Below are 22,243 nucleotides of genomic sequence, written 5' to 3'. Positions count from 1 at the left end.
ACTAGACTGGAACTGTCAGTAGCAATAGAGTTAAAAAGAAGTTACAGTCTGAAAAATAATTGTAGGAATGACATCGTGAGGTGGCTTTTCGTTGTGCCAGGATGAGTCTAGTTCAAATGTCATGATGCAGAATTAAAAAGATCCCTCCCACCATTTACTCAGGCATGCTGCAGGGTGAAGATCATCGATGTTGAAGCAGGGTTCGGATGGCAGACCACAGTGGTATTTAGGATTGCATATATATAATCATGCATAAATTATGTCCAGTATCTGGATACATGGTGTTTCCCAGTAATCCTTGGTCAGGAGGACACCAAAATGCCTTGGTCCAGTTAGGGACCAAGTTCTACTTTCACCTGTCAGTCCCAGTAACAAATATTCTGCAGCTGAAATTTATGAGGGGTGGTCATTTGTTCTGTGAAACCTGAGCTTAAATATAATTCGGGTCACTTTTATTTTACCCATAGAGTGCTAACAACAGGGATTTTTCTTTTTTTTGTTTTTTTTTTTCCTTCTCTTTTGTTGGAAAAGCTAGCTAAGTTAAGTCTGAATTCAAATGGGGGAGGAATACAAAGAATAAAACATTTTAGCCAGTATTTTAAACATGGAATATTACAAGTGTTAGAGTTAGCTTTGGCCTTTTTGTTGTAAAACTAAAAAGTCAATTGTTCAATCTTTCTCTCATCTTGCATAAGAACCAAGAGATGATTTTTGCAAGTGAGCAAGTTTTGAAAAAAGAGCCTTGTCTTGTATCGGTGAGTTTAAAAGGCACTGACTATCTAAAGCCTATTGTAATTAAAGAAATAATTACTTGCTATAGAATATATCTTTCGATTTCAGGCTTATTTATACCTGTCCTTTGGGAAATTCTGCTGCTGTCTTTAGCCTAAAAGAGCAGTCTAATATTAATGTACCTATTCTGTTTTAATCAGTCTAACTTTAGAGCTATGTGAGTGTGCATCATAATCCTTTCGTAAAAACCGCAACCAAAATCAAACCCTTAAATCGATGAACAAAACTTGCATTTTCTAGTGTCCTTTTTACAGAAAACTTTCTACAGGACAGCAGCTATTAATTTAGTATCTCTTCCAAGGCCATGCATCTTCCTAAGGGAGTTCACAAAGATGTGCAAGGACTCCGTACCACATTATTTTTGCTGCTTTATGACTCTTAATGACTGCAGTAATGGGTCTTTGCTTCTCCTAGTTCTGACTTCCTTTTCTGTTTAATGAGTGAAATATTATTATTTTGTTAATTATAAATAATTACATCTCTAAGTTATTAACTTCATTACTCAGAAATCTTTTGATAAATATTCTGTGACCTTATTACATATAGGAAATCGTTTTCTGTTCTTGCTATACTTCTGAAGAATGTAGGCATTCCATTAGTCTGAATATTTTCCTGTTCTTGACTAGAGAGAGAAAAAAATCTTAGCTTTTTTCTCCCTCTGTTGATGCAAAAACAATAACCTGGGATATTTATTGTGCAAGTGCTATGATGTTTATGGGATGCCTTTGTTAAGCCAGTTTTTTTTCTTAAGTTTTTAACTATTGCCAAATGACGTAATTTGTGGGTAAAATTTTCTATTAAATGTATCAAGCTGGTTTAATAAGTCTCCTACACAGACTTAATAGTATTAATAATTTTTTTTTTTCTTGAACACAAGACACATTTAATATCTTATAGACTTCCTTTATGTTTTGGTATATCTTTTTCAAGTTTGACTTGAAAACAAACTGTGTCTTTGTGTTGTTAATTATAACTTTAAAATACACTATAAAACAAAAGAAAGTCTAAGAAACATGTCAAAATTCTGTAAAAACAAATAAAAGCTAAAAAGTCAATATTTATCACATTTACTTAGTATGCACTTAAGGTTTTTTGTCCTTCAAGATTTAGACTAATATGCAAAAAAGCCTTAAAATTACTGTGCTAAATCCATGTCTGATAACCACGAAAAGCACTGGATTAATGAGAATTATATAAATTACATCTGTTTTTGGTGTAATCCATTTTATATTTACATCCTAGATGGCCTCAAACTAAGATGCATAAAATTGCTAATGTACTTCATAAATGATTGTGGGATCTCAAGCTGTCAGACCTTGCATTTCTGTTAGCACATTTTTGATTCAAAGATGTTTGGAAAGAGAAGAGAATGTGTATCAAGTAGTAATATTTCTATTCTAATTCATTTTCTCATGTGAATGATTTTTCCTTTTCTATTCTAAATTTACATTTTGTCCTTTAACATGTTTTTTTGGTTGCAATTTTTAAATCGGTGCTTAAGTTAATCAATGCTACTCTCAGGCTCATGACAACATTTAAAGCTGGCTTAATTTCAGTGTTATTTGAAAACTGCTGCCCAGCATTTTGTTCCCTTCGTTTGTGTGCTGTGCTGAACCAGAGCTTGTCGTTTCTTGTGATCTGCTCAATTCTTTGTCTAGTAGTGGTAAGAATGCTATTGGAAAAATGGCTATTTGCTTAAAAAAAGATGGGGTTGGAAATCCGAAATGCTGGATTTTTTTAACAAAGAACTTTAGGTTTCTGTGTGCATAAATTATTAATTATTTTTCCCCATTCATTAGCACTCGTATTTCATTACTCCTGATATAACTGGATTGCCAACAATCCCTGAAAGCGTAAGTATGCAGTTTCTTTTTTCACATGTTTAGGAGAAGTATCAACCTCATTCTGTGGGAAGGGCTGAACTCTGCTTTTATCAGTAGATGTCTTTTTTTCCAAGACTGTTTTTAGAATATGATTGATGACTATTATTACAGCCTTTAGGTAGTAGTTACTGTTGCATTCATCATTAACCTATTTAAAGCATTAACAGGGCATTTTTGACCACCGCACATCCACCCTTTCGTTCATAATTACTTGGCTTGTTTGCATTTATTGGGATTATTTATGTAAAATACATTCTACTTCTGCACCTCGTGTTATTTGAATACCTGCCCTTTAAGCACTGCATTGCTAAGCTGCAAATTCAGCTATCAAAATATGCCGTTATTTTTTGTGTAAGAAGGTATTGTTTCAGGCTTTCTGAAAACATGCTGTACCTCCTTACATTTGGATGGTAACCATGTACCAAGAATGGTGATGGTTATTTTTTTTTTTTTATGAAGACTTGCATTCTTGATGGTGCTGTGGGTAGGCTGCAAATGTGAAATCTCAGATCACATTCTCTCGGATGTGTTCAGCTGGGTAACATCTAATAAAAGAGCTTTGAAACTTCCTGCTTTCCACTGTTGCATTTAAATCTGGAATTGAATACGGTTGTATAGATTTGCATTTTTACACCTTCAAATAATAACTTCCTTCTGAAAGTTAAGCTGTGGGGGTGTTCACCACAGTACAAAATCATGCAGTACCGCAGAACTCATTCTTGGTAGGTGTTGTGGTGTTTGTGCAGAAAGCGTGACAGAAGCATGCTCACAGCCTCTGCGCTGGTGCATCGGCGAGGCGCGGTGGGGAAGGCGTCCCGATCGCCTGCTCTCCGCCTCCATGCTGCGGGTGAGAGCGGAGGTTGTGCCCCTCAGTGTCCCGGGCGGGCGGTGGCTCCTGGGCAGCAGGGTGGGATGGGCGAGGGAAGGAAAGGGAGGTGGGAGACCTAGGCTGGCGAGGGGCGGTGGGGTGCTTGTGGTGGAGAGGAGGCCTGCGGGTACGCCTGTGGTGGTGGAAAGGAGTCTGCATCAGGGACCCAGAGGAGATGGCGTGGCCCTGGTTGCAACCCGGAAAACTATGGAAAGTTGCTTGGTAGAGGAGTAAAAGAGAGGACCCTTGTTCCAAGGGCTCTTTGGGCAGGGCGGGGCATAGTTTTTAAATGTTTATTTTCATCTGTTTCACCCTGTGGGTTGAATTCCTCTATTTTAAAGAATTCTTTTGTTCTAGCTTACTCTTTGGGGTTCTAATAAAACGTAGCTTTGGAGGTCAGCAGGTGTGTTATGTGTTCAACTTGAAGAAAATGTGGGGAAGCTTCACTCTGGGCCTCTGGCTGATGGAGAGTCTTGTGATGGTGCCACTGTGGATTTGTTTTTTCTGATCCTGTAGGAGAAAGGAAAAGTAATTTTCAAGGTGCCTTTCTGTAATTATTTTTTACTCCATTTATACAAGTCTCATCCTTCCAGAATGGATCAAAATAGTGTGGTACTAATGGAGGGTTAGAACATGCAGGGAGTGAAGAGATGAGGTAATTACAGTAAATTTGCAATAAAATGAATTTTCTTATTTTTTGTTGTCAGATTCACATATTTCAGGGGCAGTAACTTTTTAGATGTAATGCAGAAATAACTGTGACTGTCTCCCAAAGATATATTGGTCTGTACAAGATTGCAGACTCTTTTTACCTCAGCTTTTGCAATACAGAATCAGCATACCATTATCAACTACAGTGTTAGAGGCTGTCCGAGGTAAATTGGACTCAAATTATGATGGTACATCAGCCTCTGAGAACCAGTTAAAAGTAGTGCTTGAAAGACCGGAATTTCATTCTAAATGGGGTGTTTGTTTTTTGCCTTAAAGCTCTTGTTTTTCTCTCTTCCAAAATTTTATGCAGCATGGACCAAGATAACTCTATACTCTGTGTCTTTGAATTAATTAATTTCTGAATTTGCATGAAACTGCATCATCCATTGGATCTTCATTTGTCTTTTCAGTGTCTTTATTTATTTAATATTGCAGTATATCCAGAAAGGAGGTCAACCTTCAGATCATCATCTGGGCTTTAACTAAAGTTAGCTTTTCATATGGTAGAATCTGTAAGGAGATAAGCCAGCAGCTGGTGGACAGCAGCTCCATCCCACGCCAGGCTCTCTGACTGCGGAGGCCTGTAAGCCAAGAGGCCACAGCCGGCCACCGTGTCCTGGCCCCCGCGGTGGGGGTGCCTGCAGACTGGGGTGTCACCCCACGATGAAGCCTTCACGGCTTGTCTTGCCCCCTCACTGTTTTTTCAGGGTGCATTACCTTGCTGCCGTGTGTTGGCCACATCCAGTATAGGCTACCTGAGCAGTTCCACTAACAGTGGAACTCCACTGTTCAGATCTCTATCCTTGGGTTGGGGAATATAGTTAATAGACCTCTTATGTTAACGTGCAATAATATATTGTTCCTGAGAAGAAATGAGTAAGAGTTCTGGTTGCAGATACGATAATGAATGTGTGAAATTAAACGTCTTGTATATTGTGGGGTGTATTAGTATATTGTCATACATATTCTCTAAATTTACAAAAATTTGCCGTTTTCCTAGGCATTTTTGCCAGTAGCTGTTTTAGATTATCCAGAACTCGCGTATCTTGCACTGTGCCATGTAGAAATACTGTTAAGTTCAGCTGGAATGCAGAGATCCCTCGCCCCTCCCTTCCCCGCCCCGTGTTGTCTGAACTGTAAACAAGAGGTGCTGGTGACTTTGATTTTCATCAAACCCCACAGTGGGAGTGGCAGTGGAGTTCTTACTGGGGCAAAAAGGGTGGCTGCAGGAAGGACCCAGTGCCTTCTACCAGTGCTGCTGGATGTTTGATGTCCCGGCGCATAGAGCTGAAGCAGAAGCTCGGTGTTTTACAACAAGCTGTTTTGCTGTACTTGCAGTAGAATAAAATGTGTTGACTTTGAGAGAGCCTGGCAAAATAGCACAGTTTGACTATTGTAGCTATGACAGAACAGTTATTGCAGTGATGGAAAAATCTGTTCCTGGGTTGGAAGTAATGCTTACCTTAATAGCATCTGGTGCCATTGATATAATACCAAATTTCATATTTTTTTCAAATTTGAAAAAAAAAAAATAAAGGGGCAAATCTAAATTCATAAGCATAATCAAAAGAGCAAAGTATTAATAACCTACACCAAAGTTAGTTTTTCATTTGGTTTAAAACCCAATCGATGATTCTTAAAGCATACAAATTTTAATGCAAAGGGATTTCTTTCGTATTTTTGGGTTGTTTTTTTTCCCCACCTACTAATTGGACAAAATTTTTTTGTAAGTAATATATAAAATGTTCCACTTAGCTACTACTGTTGCTATATTGTTAACATCTTATTTATTTAAACAGAGAAACCTCACTGAATATTTTGTTGCTGTGGATGTGAACAACATGCTGCAACTTTATGCCAGTATGTTGCATGAGAGACGAATCATTATTACCTCTAGCAAACTAAGCACTGTAAGTACTTCACACATCTCCTTTTAAGTAGAATATATCGAACATTTCACAAAATGACCTGCAGACCTTTGTGGTTTTAGATATGTTCCATGTGTACTTGTAAGACAATATCTACATACTTTTCTGATACATGGTTTTAGTCTGGCTCTTGAAGTACAAAAGTCTGATTTATATAAGACCTACTCAGATACATTAAGTCAGGTTAATTATTTTTCTTATCAGGAGATGAGAGTTCTTTAACTCTCCTGAGTTCATTTCTGTGCCTTCTAACCTAAAAAGAATTCTTAAGGGCTATTATAAGATCTTTATTATTCACTTGTGGCTTATTCCATTGGAGCTACTTGAAAGAAATCAAGGGTCCATGATAATAGCTGCTATCCTAACCTGGTAATAGGTAGATTCATCTTTGTTAGAGTGGTTTGGGAGTGCATACTGTAATAGCTCTGATTTGGAGCAGCTCTTCAGATTGATAATAACGTACAACTCAAAATAGTATTTTTTTATTAAAGGTTTTAGGCTACTACCCACATTAAAATGTTGTGGGTTTGGTTTTTTTTTTTTCCCTTATGCCTGCTTAGACTGCTTAATAAAAGAATGTTGTGTTTCATTTTGAAAGTATACATAAGTATTCAGATGTTGTTTTGTTTTACTCTTCACAGAATCTTACGAGTTTTTAAAATATCCCATATTTTGAAAATATTCCCAAGATTAGTTTTGCATTAGTACAAGACTGTCACTTTATAACCAACTTTCATCATAGACAATATTTGTTATGCAGAATCTTTAGCCTGTTAAGCACAGTCATTGAAAATACCTTTTTTTTTTTTTTTTTTTTTTCCCAACGGTACTGCATAAAACATTTTGTTTAATATGCTTTCTATGGTGGAAAATCAACTTTGTGTTCCTGAACCCTGCTAATTGTACTACCAAATAAATTAACAGTTATTTTCAACACATAGGTACAAGGTTGGATATACTACTAAAAATCATTATTTTCAAAGACTTGCAGGTGCCAATTTCCAATACATACGTGTGCATGTAAGGAGTGAGAATTTTTGGATTATAAATAGTGGATAAAACCCCTTTAAATTCTTTTGAGTCAAAAGTAAATTGAAGAGAGAGAAGATTCAGAATTGCCATAAAAGGCTGACAGGTTTTACAATTCTAGGTGGTAGTAGCAATTATATAACTGCCTTATTTTTTATTTTTTTTTTAAACATCACAGTGTTGGGTCCCTGAATCTACAGTCACCATTGCAGTTAGGGGAATGCACAAAGACAGCACTTTACCAGTGGTTTGCAGAATATGGAGCTAAGTAAGTCCATGGTGATTGGAGAGTAAAGGAAACATGGGGTCATATAGCAGAGGCCACATGAACAACTGAAAACCAGAAAAATAGTGAATGAATATAAGCAATCTTCAAATTACTAGTCTATGATATATTGTTTAACCATCAAAGATTTTACTTTATCTTAGGAAATTTCCATATTCTATCACACATTTTTTTTCCCCTTGCCCTGCATTCCCCCACCCCCCCAAAATGGCTAGGGGAAGAATTGGGTGTTAACAACACAGTAGTAAGACCACCCAAACAGGCAAAGAGAATTTGAAAGGGCTTTCCCTTCAAAGAACCTGGCTTAGGTTCACATGATGTAGCAAAACAGTGGAATAATTTTTTTTTTTTTCTAGTTTGCCAGTCTGGGACCCAGCTTGCTATATTGTTTTTTAAAAAAACAAACCCCAAAACAAAAAAACACCATAAAAAAAAACTTAGCTCCAGTGATGTCCCAGTCAAACCTCTTTTACTGCTCCAGTAGAGAGGAGGTAGGAATCACTTTTTTCTTTCAATCAATTTTTACTTTCATTAAAAAATAATCCAGCCACCAAGCCAGGAAACATGAAATTACTACTCTACCCTTAATTGGTTTAGTGGTGGACATGTTAGTGTTAGGTCAATGGTTGGACTGGATGATCTTAAAGGTCTTGTCCAACCTAAATGATTCTATGATTCTATTCCATGATTCTATGATGGCAGCTCTGCACCTGTGGAAGATTCATTCTGCAGCGCACGTGTCCATCTGCTTAACACGATTTAGAATCGTACTCTCGGCCTACATTTGGATCCTCCTAAGACTTGTTTTTATTAGGCTGAACATCTCAGCTGATCTCTGTTGCTATGATATGACAATATGACAAGAGAAGAGGAGGTGCCAGAATCACACTGCGCTGATCTAGACCACCTTATTTCTATGTTCAGATTCCAAGCTCTTTGGAAGTCATTACAGAACAACAGATATACTATGCTGGTTGTGAGAAACTTTTTTTGTTCAAAATTCAGCTGTTTAGTCCAAACATTTTCATGAAGTAATAGTCATCTTGGTGGTGTCCCACTTGAAAATAATTTATATCACTCTTCTAGATGAGGATAGGTAGCAATAGAAAACATTTGTAAGTGGTATTTGGATGTCCCTGAAGAATGTCCCCAAGGTGTGAATGTAAATATTAGATTGCAGGTCAAGTCCAAAAAGAGGTAGCACATCAATTTCAATTTCTTCTGGTTACTTTTTCAGTCTACTAGGTTTCCTTAAGTCATAGGTAAATGAAATTACACCACATCATGTTGGATCCACTTTTGATACAGGACTGGGTTAATTTTCACTTGCACTAGTGAGTTCTGATAAAACAGAAAAATAGACCTGGCTTATCAGGAACTTCAGTGAGAACTGCTACCTACTGATCTCTTTCATAAACAGAACAGGACTGATGCGAGGCTTGCTTTTTTACAGAGCAATATAGTTTAAAAAGTAAATTAAAGACTTCTCAGTACCTCCTGTAAGAATTTAATTGACTTGCCAAGAAGGATTAAATGTGTTTTCAGCATAAGATATTTCTTCTTTAAAATGTTGGATTGCTTAATATAATACAAATAAGCAAATGGAGTGCATTTGGACATTAACATTTGCTAGCTTTGTGCTGTGTTACTGTTGTGTACAAAACACAGTAGACTGGTACTTCGTGTTGCAAAGGTCATGTTTTAATACTCCTAAATTACAGCTTGATACTTGAAAAGATTATTTGTTCAAAAACAGTGCTATCAAGTACAACTTTCTGTTAAGGGAGTTGTGCTTTATCTTTGGGGTTAACTGAATATCAAGTGTTTATGTCAGTTCATGAAGACTGGGTTGTGATGTCACCTTTGAGTTATCAGCTCTGTTTCGGTTCAGTATCTCAGGGCAGTGACTGATAACAAAGGCATAATTCAAGGCCTTGCTCACTTTCTCCTCACCCTTCTTGTTGGGGGGCCAGGAATGGAAAACTGCACTTACTTATGTACAGGAATTCTTTGTCTAGTGTTTCTGCCCTACAAATTTCATGCTTTCATTATACTCAAGTAAAGGATGAGTCCTGTTATGGAAAAAGGGGGTAAAATGATGCTATATTTTAAAAAAAAAAGGTTTACTTTGGAGGAAAAAAGAGAAAGAGAAAATAATGTTACCTATTTTAAGCCGTTCAGTAGAGTTTTTTAATTTAAAAAAGAAAAATATAAGTACCATTTTATCCTGAGTGTGTGTTTCAATTGTCAGCTTATATTTTATTTCAGCCAAGCAGACTTTGTTTTATATACATCATCTGATTCTTGCAATTGTTACGTCTTCTTTGCATCTTTCTTTAAATTGATTTTCTGTGGGTTTTACCCCCTTTAAAAACTCCTTTGGTGGAGATCTTTATCTACTTGCCCTACCAATTACTACCAAGATATAAGTGGAAACTTCACACCACTCCTTTCTGGCATAGCTTCTGGGTCATTATTTGCCCTAACTGTTGATTCTTTTATTAGCTTGACTTTCCAACCACTTTAATAACATGATTATCAGCAACCTCACAGCTTGCTTCAGGCTTAGTGTTAGAGTGAGATGGATTCAGCTAGCCTGAGGATTATGCTCTGTAAGATCTGTTTGTAGCAAAAATTACCATTTCTGGCTTTTGAACAGTAACCTATGAAAGAGAAACAAATTGTATGGCTTTGGATTAAATGAAAGGATGAATGAAACAAAGGAATTGATGTGTTCACAGAGGTGACTGCTAGTTGTTTCACTTTAGCTGGAAAAGGAAGACCTTTCCTAACTTGTCATGCTGTAAGTTCTTGCACAGCACCATTTTCTCACACGTCATTGCATCTGCATGTATTCTTATTAGTTGCATGAAGCTGTATGAGTTTCAGTACGAACAATTTTTTAATTGAGTCTCTCCATAAATTATTAAAGTGCTGGGGATGTTTTTTTCCAGGAAGGCTGAACTACAGCATTGATTTTATGCATGCTGGAGGCAGGCCCTAGATGTTTCGGCCCCAAGTGCACCTGCTGTGGTAGTCTACCAGAACATCATACCACGCTCTCATGTATTCAAAGCAAAGGAATAAATCATGATTTTACAACAGTGCATCAGTTGACTTATTGCTGTTTTGTGACCGGAGGTAGGAAGGATTGCTGTTTAAAGCCATGTCATCGGTTCTCAAGTCACTCAAGCATGAAAGCTTGTCATATGCCTCTGTAATTGTACCTCACCAGTCTTTCCCTAACTAGTCAGCTGGGGCTGTGCATTTTGTCTCAAACACCCGGCTGGCCTGTGTCTGACAGGAGCTTTCTCATCATCCTGTCAGTAATATGCTAACTAGAGTGTATCTTCTGCGGCCTGCACTGGCAGGTAGAAAGGATGCTACGCTTTAAAGCAAATGTCTGAACGTTATCTCCATTTTGACCAGTATTTGTTTCAGGTAATACAAGTCTGATGTGTCTGAGAGCGTGGTGGTTACAAAGTTCTGCTTTGTGCCGGCTGTAGGTTTCTTTGGTGATCCCTATAAAAACAAACTTATAAGTCAATAAAAGATACAGATTTTTTTTTTTTTTTTTTTTTTTTGTGGTGAAGGAGCACTGAGTTTAAATTTACGCACAAACATAAATTTGTGGAATCACTTTTACTGTTGCTTATATGCAAAGAGAACCTTCTGCAGTTGCCCTCAGTTGCCATAGTGAGTTGGACTGAGTGGTGGCTTCATATTCCTTGCCTCGTTAGTCTTGTTCAAGTATGGTCGCACTATCTGTGGTCTCTCAGGCACTGGGGAGATGTGGAGGCTCATCGGAGAATGTAATACCAGCCGCTAGAGAAAGTGAAACACCCCTTACTCTAAACACATTGTCTCTGTGAAGTGCTTCGCTCCTCCTGCATCTGACCCTAAATCTGAGATTCTTGAGTATATTTGAAAATCCGTATGTCCCAAGGCAGTAATATCATCAACTGAATCAGAAAACAGCTGTGGTTGTCTGTTTCTCTCACTTCACTTAAATCTCTCTGCGGTTTACATGTTGGAGGTTCATGGATATGGTTAAAAAAACTGCCAGGCGGTGCTTTGTGATTAGGCCAGATCGCTGGGATGTGGTTTTGGAGCACAGGGCACGCTAGTGTGGAGCCTGGAAAGACACAAAGCTCCTCTTTTGTATTTTTATGTTTCTGAGTTCAAAGCCTGGCTATTTATGGAGCTACTTCTCTGGTGCAAACTAAGTATCCAAGACGGTGGAAAAATTGGCTCCATACAGGCCTTCCATGCTGGAGAAAGTAGTGGCATTGGGAGATGTCATACAGCTTAGTGACGTCCTCACATTGCCTTATGCTAGGGTGATGCTCCCAGTTCCGATTAAGCAAACTATAGCATCTAATTTATTTTAAAGGTGCATTGTAGTGCAGTCACAATTTTTTCTAAAAATTTATTTATGAAGTGTATGGCAGATGCATTGTCAATAATACTGTCCCAATAATTAAAAAAATATAGATTTAATATTTAATTAGTATCTCAAATTCCTGTGACGTAGTACATAGTGGGCAAAAATATGCCAAGGGCTAAATTTAGTTCTTGGAAAACAAGAAATGGATGGGAATTTATCATTAACTTGCAAGGCAGAACAGATATTCCGCCGATACTCACTGAGCTCCCAGAAGCATAATTAGAATTCGTTTTGGAATATTAGGTCAATTAGACCATTTGGTCTGGGAGTAGATGAGGAGTGGTGTTTAATTTTTTTTTTTTTTTTTCTGTAGTTCAGGTGTAAGCAGTCTAACATAAACTGGGCAAAGATGCATGTTGTGGGCGCAGTTAAGGTCTCACTGGGACACCTGTAGGGACTGTACTTCCAGCAATGAAACTGCGGGATGTCAATATGGAATCAAAATGTGGTTAGGATATACAGCCAGACCTGGAAAGCTCTCCCGGTCTTGAAGTTTAGAATAGTTTTCCCATTGACACAGCACAATATTAGGAGAAATAATTGTGAAAGAATTTGTGTAAATAAATTGAAATGTGTGGTCAGCAAATGACTAACGTTCTTTTTCTTTTAATGTGAGGGGGAAAACCAATAAAAAGTTGCAAATTGCTATTACCTGCCACCTGTATAAAACATGAACGACTGTATCACTGGGTTTTATTTAAAAAAAAAAAAATAAATCCCAAATCCCAAACAAACAAAAACCCAAAAAACCACACTGTAAAAGAAAAGCACGTAGACAGAAAGACAGATCTACAAATTCATTTCAAAATTAAATTTTTCACTTATTAGCACTTTCAGGAAAAAGAAAAAATCCAAGATTAAGATAATCTGGGGCAAAAGTTGTTTCTTGTTCCAATTCATATAATCTTTGGCAATTTTGGCAGTTCAGTAAAAACTACCAGAACAAAATGCTGTGTACAGCCAGTGCAGTCGCTGCTGTGGGCATGTGCAGTTTAAGTCCTTTGGTGTTGGGCTGTATGAGAACTGAAAGCAAAAGCATCTGTATTCTGTTGACCAGAACTGTCTCACCGCTTAAAAAAAGTACCACTGAAGTCATTGGTGGTCATATGAAGCATAAGATATGAAGACAAGTTACTGAAGGGCGTGTGAGCGTAATATCAGCTCTCTGTTCTAGTACGCCATTATGGTGAAATTTCGTCTTTTCCATGGTCACTGCTGCTTTATCACTCCTTTTTTTCCAAAATTCACCAATGATGAGAGAAACTGTAACATAGTCAGTGGTTATCTCTACTTTTGCTCGCAGTAAATAAGTTGTCTGTCAGCTATTCACAAGGAAGCTGTTCCCTGCTGCTTCTTAATTAGTGTATGGCAGAAGAACATACCATGGAGTTACTCTGGGGGAGGAAATGTTAATAAAAAATATTTTCCTGGAAACTCTCCTTTCAGAAGTGAGAAACATTTGCAGAACTCTCTTGTTTTATGGGAGGGTAGCTCTTCCTCCATGGAGACAGGTCATAAAATAAAGGAGGGAGGAAAGGGGGAGTCAGGAGAAGGGACAAAAAGATGTATATATTTGTGGTGTTCTGTATTTTTTGTGAGAGAGGAAGAGATAAAGAAGTTAGGAAATAAATGAATGTCAAAATGTGAATAAACAAATTATCAAGAATGTACAGAGATGAAATGAAGAAATATAAGGAAACTGAGGTTATTGAACAGAAGCATAATGAGGTGGTTATAGGATAAATGAATATCAGAAGAGACCTGTTAGTTAACCTGATCTGTGACGTGTTAGGGATAAAAGCTGATGACTAATTTCCAGAAGTTTCATTCTCAACCTATGAAAAATACTAAAAACCTTTGTGGGATGAAGAAATTGAGTAACTGAATCAAGTCACATAGCTTTTTCTATGCCACCCACACCTACTTTGTTATATAGATACCTCTGATTACCTATAAAAGTGCAAGTAGGTCCTTAGTATATGCACAGTATGCCAGTGGTATTCCTTGTTGAGCACTCACCTGTCTACTACCACTTCAATTTTATTTTCTGCTCAGCTTCCATTATTGGGAAACATGTTACTCCTGGAGCCATAGGCAAGGAACAAACCGTGTCTGCAGTCTTTCCTTTTCCCTTCCAAACTAATGCGCAAGAATGATGCCATAATGCTGCTTTGTGAATCAAGAATTGCCAGAGAAGAATGAAATTGATTGTATATGAAGTGCTGTCAAATTAATGAATAACACTCTGCTCTTCCCTTTCCTTCCCACAGAAATAACGATAAAAGGAAGTGAATAATACTAAAAAAAAAAAAAAACAAACAAACCCCACCCACAAACCCAGGAGACAGTGAGGTTTTTTTAATATTAGTGTTTTCTTTTTCACATTTAATTTTCACAATGGAAAGTTAAAATTTTCGTCTGTGGACTGGAAATATATTTCCCTTCCACTCCCTCCTTTCTTTGAGGGAGGAGAGCTGGGGGGTCTCATCTTGCCAACAGGAGGAAAATGTATTATGGCTCTTTTAAGGTCCACCCTCCTTTTCTCCTTAAAGATTATGGGGATGGCAGATGGGAAACTATTAGCCAGGAACTAAATTAAAGAAATGTGTAAGAAGTGGCTTTGGATATTGTGGCTTAGACAGTATATTCTTTTCTCTTTTGTTGCTAAATTTTTTTCATCAGTGACTTCTGACGTCTTGCCAATGCCAGCAGAATGGACTAAGTTTATGATTTAGTCCAACTGTTTATTCTTTAGAGCTGGAAGGGATTTACCCTCTGTTGTAAACTGGTGAAAGCAAGGACTCCCTTCCCGCTTTTACTTCCCAGCAGTCTTCCCCCACCCACTCAAGAAATGGATGGGAAGGTAGGTCTTAGCAACTGTTAAGTATCTGTTACGGGTTTGGGGCCTGATCTCATTCCCAGTCAAACAAGAGTTAGATATGGATGCCCCTCTAACAAAGCTGGTAGTCTTAGGAGTTGTAATAATGTAGAGAGGCTTCCTTTCACCTGTACGACTGTTCCCCTTTCGGGAAGCAGATAGTGGTTTCTCAGTAATTCTTGTGAACTGGAAGTATTGGGGTAGCAGCAGTAAGAGTTGGTCCAGGTTGATGGTAGCTACTGGAATTGTGGTAAAACAGTGACCCATCCCCTACAATTTATTGCTATAGGTATTAATAAGTAGATGAGATAACTAAACAGAATCTTTGGCATCTTTCAACATATGTGTGGTCAAGGCAGTGGGAGGGAAGCAGTTCTTTGGCCCAGTGGGACTGTGAGGGAGGAGGGAGAGAGCACACCAGTACCCATTTCTGGACATGGTGTTGACAGAGATTGACAGGGTTTGAGGGTTTTTCGGGAAGTGGTTTTTTCACAGTAGTTCTTTAGTTGCTTACAGTCGATTTTGAAAGGTTGTACGGTATCACAGGTTAATTTTACTTTAGCATTTTGTCTAACTTGTGTTGCTGTTTTTGGCTTTCTGACAAGATTCTGCTAATCAGTTTCTGTCTTTCTAGTTTGTGCATTGTGGTGTGTGCAAATCTTGCCACCTATGCTCTGCCTCTCTTCTTACCTTTGCTTATAGAAAAGGTTTTGAAGAAAATCATTTATATAGACAGAAAATAACTGCCAGGTAAGTTTTGTGCAGGATGCAGAATAATTATTTTCATATTACTCATTGAAATTATGTGAATAATAGGTATGAAATAAGCATAATGTGTGAGTCTGCAGAAAAGCTTTCAGCCAAAGTAGTACAGCTCTAGACATGTTGCAGTGTTCTAACAAAAACTAAAATTAGAAAAGAAAAAAAAAAAAAGGAAGGAAAAGGAGTCAGTCCCTTTGAAATCCAGAGTAGAAAGGTTCATTGATAGAAGTGAGGATTGGGGTAGCAGATACACACATCAGAATTACTGCATCCATGTGAGGGATAGGGAGGAGATGCACTCTTCATATTCCCAGGAGCAGGTAAACCTGCTTTGATCAAATCTTGAACTAAAACTTTTCCTGACTCTTCCTGTTCAGCAGTCCATAGGTTTTGAACAACAGTCTTCCCAAGTGGCTGCTTATTGCCATAAGGTGGAAAGCAACTGATAATTTTCTAGAACTTGTGTGTTATTTCAGTCTTGCGGGGATTTGGTAGTAATCAATTTACTGTCACCCAATAATGAATTTTGCTAACTAACTTTGTAACGTAGTCTCCCGCTATTTGGAGAGACTGTATTATCACCAGGCACATAGTTCCAGCATTTTTTTTTTTTTCAGGAGACAAAAATTATTGTACCAGAATCACTGCAAAACTCTGGAGAAAACATCACATACTTTCATTGCAGGGTGATGAAAGCTTATATGGTGATGCTGCCTGCAGTTGTCTTATCAGAAGAGATCAGAAACAGACTGAAACTTTCAGTTGTACTCAGTAATGTTAGTAAATTCATTACTGATAGAATGGGACAGGAAACTTCTTTTCATGTCCAATGCAAATGCTAGGGATTTCAAATTAAATTTGTCTGTCTCTTAGAGGGTTGAACATTGAAATTTTTTGTTAAAAGTTGTTTTTTAACTAGTTCAAGTTAATTGACTCATGTTGTTTATGTAATCTAAAACCACATTATTTAAACCAATTTTAAAACCATAATTAGATTTATTTTTGAAATAAAAGTTGTTTAAACTAGAAGACATTCTTTGAAATGGAGAAAAACAGTCTAAAAAATCAAAATTGTTGGAAGCAGAAATATTAAAAGTTCTGTTCAGTATTGACAGATGGGTTTCAACACACAAAAACTTTACTTAAAAACTGCCCGCTCATTTTATTATGGATAGAAACACAACTCTGGTAGGTCTTCTCCAGTGCAGTGGACAGTAGGAGGATGTCTCAACATCATTTGTTGCATCAAAACATGTAATAAACTATCATATTTGCAGTAACTAGCTTCTGCAGCACTGTTCTGCTGTAACTTAAGATTTTTTTAGCAAACTGCAGAGTTGAGCAGTGATATGTTTGTGTGTATACATAAATATATAGCAAATTTTATTGGACAGATGCTTTCAACTTGTATATACGAGCTTATCTGTAAAGGGGATCACAGTTCACAGTTGAGGTAATCTCCAGTTGTTGCTGGCAAAATAGGTAAGGTTTTACACAGCCTTGAAGATGACTTCAAGATAATTTAGGATAACAACTGCCTGTCTTGAAAAAGAGATTTTTCTGATTGATGACATTTCTCTTCTTACAATTGTTTTTTAAAAGGTGGATCTTGGTAATTCCTTTTGGGATAGATAGCAATCAAGAGACAGGCTCCATACACATGCCTTTTTCCCTAAATAGCATAAAGAATTGTTTTCTGCAAAAGGTCTCACCACTTGGTCAAGCAACAGATGCTCATTTCTGCACCTAGGAGCTTGTGCTTTGCTCTCTGCCTTACCGTCTCCTCCTTCAGCATTCGGTGGGGTGCCTGTTGGGGCTCTGCCTGGCTCTGCTCCCAAGCCCAGATGCTATCAGACACCCCTCCAAATCCAGTGTGGCCTTTATAGAGCTCTGTGTTCTGATGTAAGCAGTTGGGCTCTACCTGGTCCCCGAATGCTTTTCAGATCTCTTGAACTGTCTGGTTACTTAAGACATGCAGCATTATTCCAAGATTTGCAGTAGTCCCCATTCCATTTAGAACACTGAATATGTCAGTTAAGGAGGTAAGTTATTTAAATAGCTAATGCATTTGAGAAATGTGGTCACTGTTGAAACAGTAAAAAAGATAAAAAGAGAATTTGCCAGAAAGTGTGCAATTTTTTATATGAAATCCATAATTATCTTATCAGTATTTGCTTAAAGGCAGAGTTGGCACAGTATTAAAATGTCACACAGTTTGAAGAGCAGCAGAATCCCATAGCTGCTTGTATTACAGGCTGTATACAACAGGAAACTATACAACATATTCATGCCATACTAAAATGTTTGGAAACCTACTGCAGCAGCATAGATGGAAATGTTTAAATAAGGTGTTACATTAACATGTCGTTAAATAGAAAAGCAAGGAACAGTACAGCAAATCTTTGATGTGTAAGTAATCAAATCTTTACCTTTCCTGCTAGAAATGCTAAAATGTGGTAGAATTTTTTTAATTGCAGATGTTAAATAAATGCCAGTCTGAGTGCCACACCAAAATATAGATTGTAAAACAAGAACTAATAAAACTTCAGATGTTCTTAAGGAATTATCCACTTCCTCTGTTCAAGTGAGAACTAAAAGATAACACAGACGTATGTGTAAGATAGGAGAATGTTTCTTCATGCAAATAGTATAGTCATCTTAATTCATAATTTAGGAATGCTTATTAAGAGGAGGAGGAGGTGGCTGTATACATTGGGCAATATCCTGTATAACTGTATGCTGAGCTTTATTTCAGTCTGTGATTGAAATATATGAAGTGCTAATTTTGATATAGAGTTGCAGTTTGAAATTTATATATTGTGTACAATAGTACGTGGACATACTAATTAGTAATTCCGTATCCATTTTGAGTAAAAGAGCACAAAACATGATACTCAGCTTGACTGCGCTATCAGTAGTTTCAGTTAAACTACAGAGAGAGAGAGATAATATGGAAATAAAACTCATAAATCCCACTGTGAAGAAGAGGGATAAGATACTAATTTATTTCTTCCTCCAAATCAATTAATTCTCAGTAACAACAGAGTAGTTATTAAAATAGCCATTATTATAAGTCTAAAATGAGAGGAGTTGCAGAGGTTTGATGTAAAGCTAAGAAACAAGATGTTAATCTGAAATGAAGAGTTTAAATACAGAATTATGATATACTTGGCTTTCTGTAGTGTAGCTGTCAGGCTCGGGCAGTTCGCTGGTCAATAGTGACATTCTGTGTGTCAGTGAACAGAGTCTCCTGATACCTTAACCTGCAGTTCACACGTTACTGAAGCTCCAACTGTCGAACATTCAAGTCCCTTGGTACTACTGCAGCTTCCAGACTCTCCTGACTGGCTCATGTTTCATTCTTTGGCAATTTGCCCTAATGATATCCCTCAGGAGCTTTCAGACCCTCTTCTTTTCCATATTTAATCGTGTTAGATTAATCTGAGTGCTGAGCAAACTATGCTGCACAAATTGTAATTGTCCAGGATTTCTGCTGCGATGGTCTTACAATTATTTTTTCATTTTTAGTGTAAAAATACATGCACGAAATTGCAGTGTAATTTTTATTTACGTGTCTAAATGTCCGAGACAGCCAGAGTGTGAAAGCTTTAACTGCTGATCCGTTCCACAAAGAGAGGTTTTTTTTTTCCTGTAAAATCCATAATGGTTTAGCACTTGCTGTATGGATGGGATTCACATTTTATTTTTAGCTCTTTGTTTCATTACTGTACAAGTACATGTCTAATAAACAATGCTATTATCAAGTTAACCTCAGATAGTAATTTTGTTGTGATATAAAACATTAGGACAGTCTTGTCTTTTTCCATAAGCTTGGTGTCTTCTTCATGGGGCATTCCCTTTTTTTTTTAAAAATTGTTTTTACTTTATGAGGTTTGTACTGTTTTATTTGCTGGATATAGGCTACCTTATTTTGAACACAGTCTTGATGTTTTCTCATTCTGTTGTAACTTTGTGGCTGCGTAATTAAATAAATAAATTTGAGTGACTCCATGATAGCAAAGTGGTATTTGGTAGATCAAATTTGAATTCTTTAGGTATTGCAGATTATTTTGTTCACTCGAGGGGTGAACTAGACCATGTTTCTAATCAATTCCATGTTTTTGGGAGGGTGGGTTAGTTGGGTTTTTTTGTGGTGTTTTTTCATTTGCTTGCTTGTTTGTTTTAGAAAAACAGGTTTTGAATGGTAAGAAGATTGTAACACCACCTTTCTTGGTCAAGGAGTCCTTCATTTTCTGGTTAAGCTAGTGCCAGACTTGCCAGTCTCTGCTTTGGGAAGGGAGCTACGGAAAATTGTAATAAAGTTGCTTCACTGTCACAGGGGATATTCATTTCAGATTTTTTTAAAGGTAGTTTGGAAATCAAAGTAGTGACACAAACAGAAGTTAATCCTGCTCCTGAGTTTACTGCTCTTCCGTGGCTTCATGCAGGTTCAGATCAATTCCAGTTATTCCAAATAGCAGAAATGTGGACCAAAAAAACTGCCCTGAGTCTTTCCCACTTGGCAGAGCTGAGTGCAGCTGGGGTGCAGTCAAGTTCTGTGTGTTCATGGCAGTACCCACATTTGATAAACATCAAGGAGTGCATGTTTATTTTCTTTTTGCAAGGAAATAGCTGAGCAGGGCTAACTTTTAATTGACTTGTTAGTCTGACTTCTCGCAAATGTTGTACTTGTATATGTATATCAGGGTTCTGCATAGATGCGTTTAAGCAATTAAAAGTAATTAAAAATGCTATAATAGGTGGTTTGGGGAGGTTAAGATTCTTACATGTCTAAAAGTTAAGATTTTGTATTTTCTTTTTATTCATATTTTTTGTTGCCAATTCTGTGTGTGTATTTTTATTTTTAGTTAACTGCTTGTGTTCATGCATCAGCTGCATTGTTATATCCAATGTATTGGCAACACATTTACATCCCAGTGCTTCCTCCACATCTTCTGGACTACTGCTGGTAAGACAGCTAACCTGTTATCCCAATTTCTGAGATCCTTACCTGTGCTGTAATCCTAAGTAACTGATGAAAACACTACTTATGTGACTAAATGTACAGGATCCAGTTTATGAAAGTACTTACGCCAGTGCTTAAATGATGACTTGAACAGAGATATTTCAGCATGCCTTTAACATGGTGTTTGAATTGGTACCTTGAATTACAGTGCTGATTACTATCAATGCAGCATTTAGAATCGTGTTTATAATAACTGTTCCTATTTTATTGTTAGAGAATGCATTCAGTAATTTAAATGTGGCTGTGTTATGGTTTTCTTTTATTTGGCATTTATTTTAACTTGAGATAAATGATACTCATAGAAGCATTAAAAAAAAAAAAAACAAAACTGATCAGTTTTTCTGGAATCAAATGTTAGTAGGCATCAGTGTTTCCCTTAGGTCTGTCCAATGATTTAATGTTTGTATTTTAGACTCAGCCAGGTTCAGGGTCCTGTGCAACACCTTCCCGAATGAGCTTAAAATCTCCTTTTGGTACTTCCAAAATTTTCATTTTAAGAATACTGTTTCTCCTGATATGTTTCTGTTCACATGACAGACTTTGTGGTTTTGGCAAATTTTTAAGTTGAACAAGAAAGAATCACTTTTTGAGTCACTTCTGAACCTTCAAGGACGATGTTTCCACATGCCTGTGTTTTAAGATTTCAGGCTAAGAAGAAATCTGCTTTCTTTTATTTGTAGTAGTGCCAGAGATACCAAATGAGAATTTCCATTAAAGCACTGAAAACAGGAGTATCCATCCCTGGAGACTTTCACTTTAACTAGACCCTATGGATCTGTGGTAGAAAAATGAGCCATTTAAAGCCATTTTAGAGACCAGGAATTGTTACTATGTATAAAAACCAAGTCCCAGTCAGATGCCTACCAACATAAGTCTATGTTTCTGTTACTAATGTTTTTCTTCACAGAAATAAATTATGCTTATATGTTTGCTGGACTTCATGTTTTGTTTTCCTTCTGGTACCTATAAATATTGATGTTCCATTGAACTCCACCCAGTCTATTGAAATTCCTTTTTCAAAGAAATACTCATTATGTTTCCTTAAGTTTCTTTGATAGTTTTTCCTCAAATTTACAATATTTGCCCATGGTATATCTTTCTCTGTGAAAGTTCCTAAACTTCATATGTATATTATTTATTATTTTTAAAAAGAAATCAAATATTCTTCTCCCACTCCTCCCTTTACTTTCAACTATAGCTAAGCCTTTCATCTTTAATGATAGTTTTCTTTTGAAGAAACTCTGTCCTAATTGTTTTTCCTCCTAGCTTTGATAAAATACACCAAGATGGGGGTAGAGCTTGGATGTATTTGTTTAGTTTTTGTGTTACTTGAGCTTACTGCCAGAAGCTTTGTAATTTCTTCAGTATCATCCATAAATGCTGTTCTCAGAAGGTAGATCAACACCTTTATTCAAGCTGTACCCTGCAGAGTGCATCCTGAATACTAGAAGATTTTTTTTTATTTCCCCTCCTAAGCACAGATAATGTTTCCAGAAATAATAATGTTAGATGCTGTACACAGCTGCTTGTGATGATGATAATAGTTGAGATTCTAGGTCATTATGGCATGACCTGAGAATTTTTTTTACTCATTAAAAAGAAGCATGGAGTTTCTTAAACTTGTAAAACTCAT

General features: G+C 37.1%; 1 protein-coding gene across 1 annotated transcript in view; it reads left to right on the top strand.

Moving 5' to 3' along the window:
- DENND1B (DENN domain containing 1B) overlaps positions 1–22,243 on the top strand; it is a 161,123-nt gene that overhangs the window by 82,331 nt on the left and 56,549 nt on the right. Inside the window, exons 8-11 of the mRNA XM_075710021.1 lie at positions 696–755; positions 2,592–2,645; positions 6,054–6,164; positions 20,453–20,553. Of these exons, the coding sequence (XP_075566136.1) occupies positions 696–755; positions 2,592–2,645; positions 6,054–6,164; positions 20,453–20,553 (326 nt within the window). The remainder of the gene's footprint in view (positions 1–695; positions 756–2,591; positions 2,646–6,053; positions 6,165–20,452; positions 20,554–22,243) is intronic.

The sequence above is a fragment of the Pelecanus crispus genome, chromosome 5 (genome assembly GCF_030463565.1).
Source record: "Pelecanus crispus isolate bPelCri1 chromosome 5, bPelCri1.pri, whole genome shotgun sequence".
NCBI lineage: Eukaryota > Metazoa > Chordata > Aves > Pelecaniformes > Pelecanidae > Pelecanus > Pelecanus crispus.
Note: the sequence above shows the minus strand (reverse complement) of the source record. Positions and strands in the feature narration are given on the sequence as shown.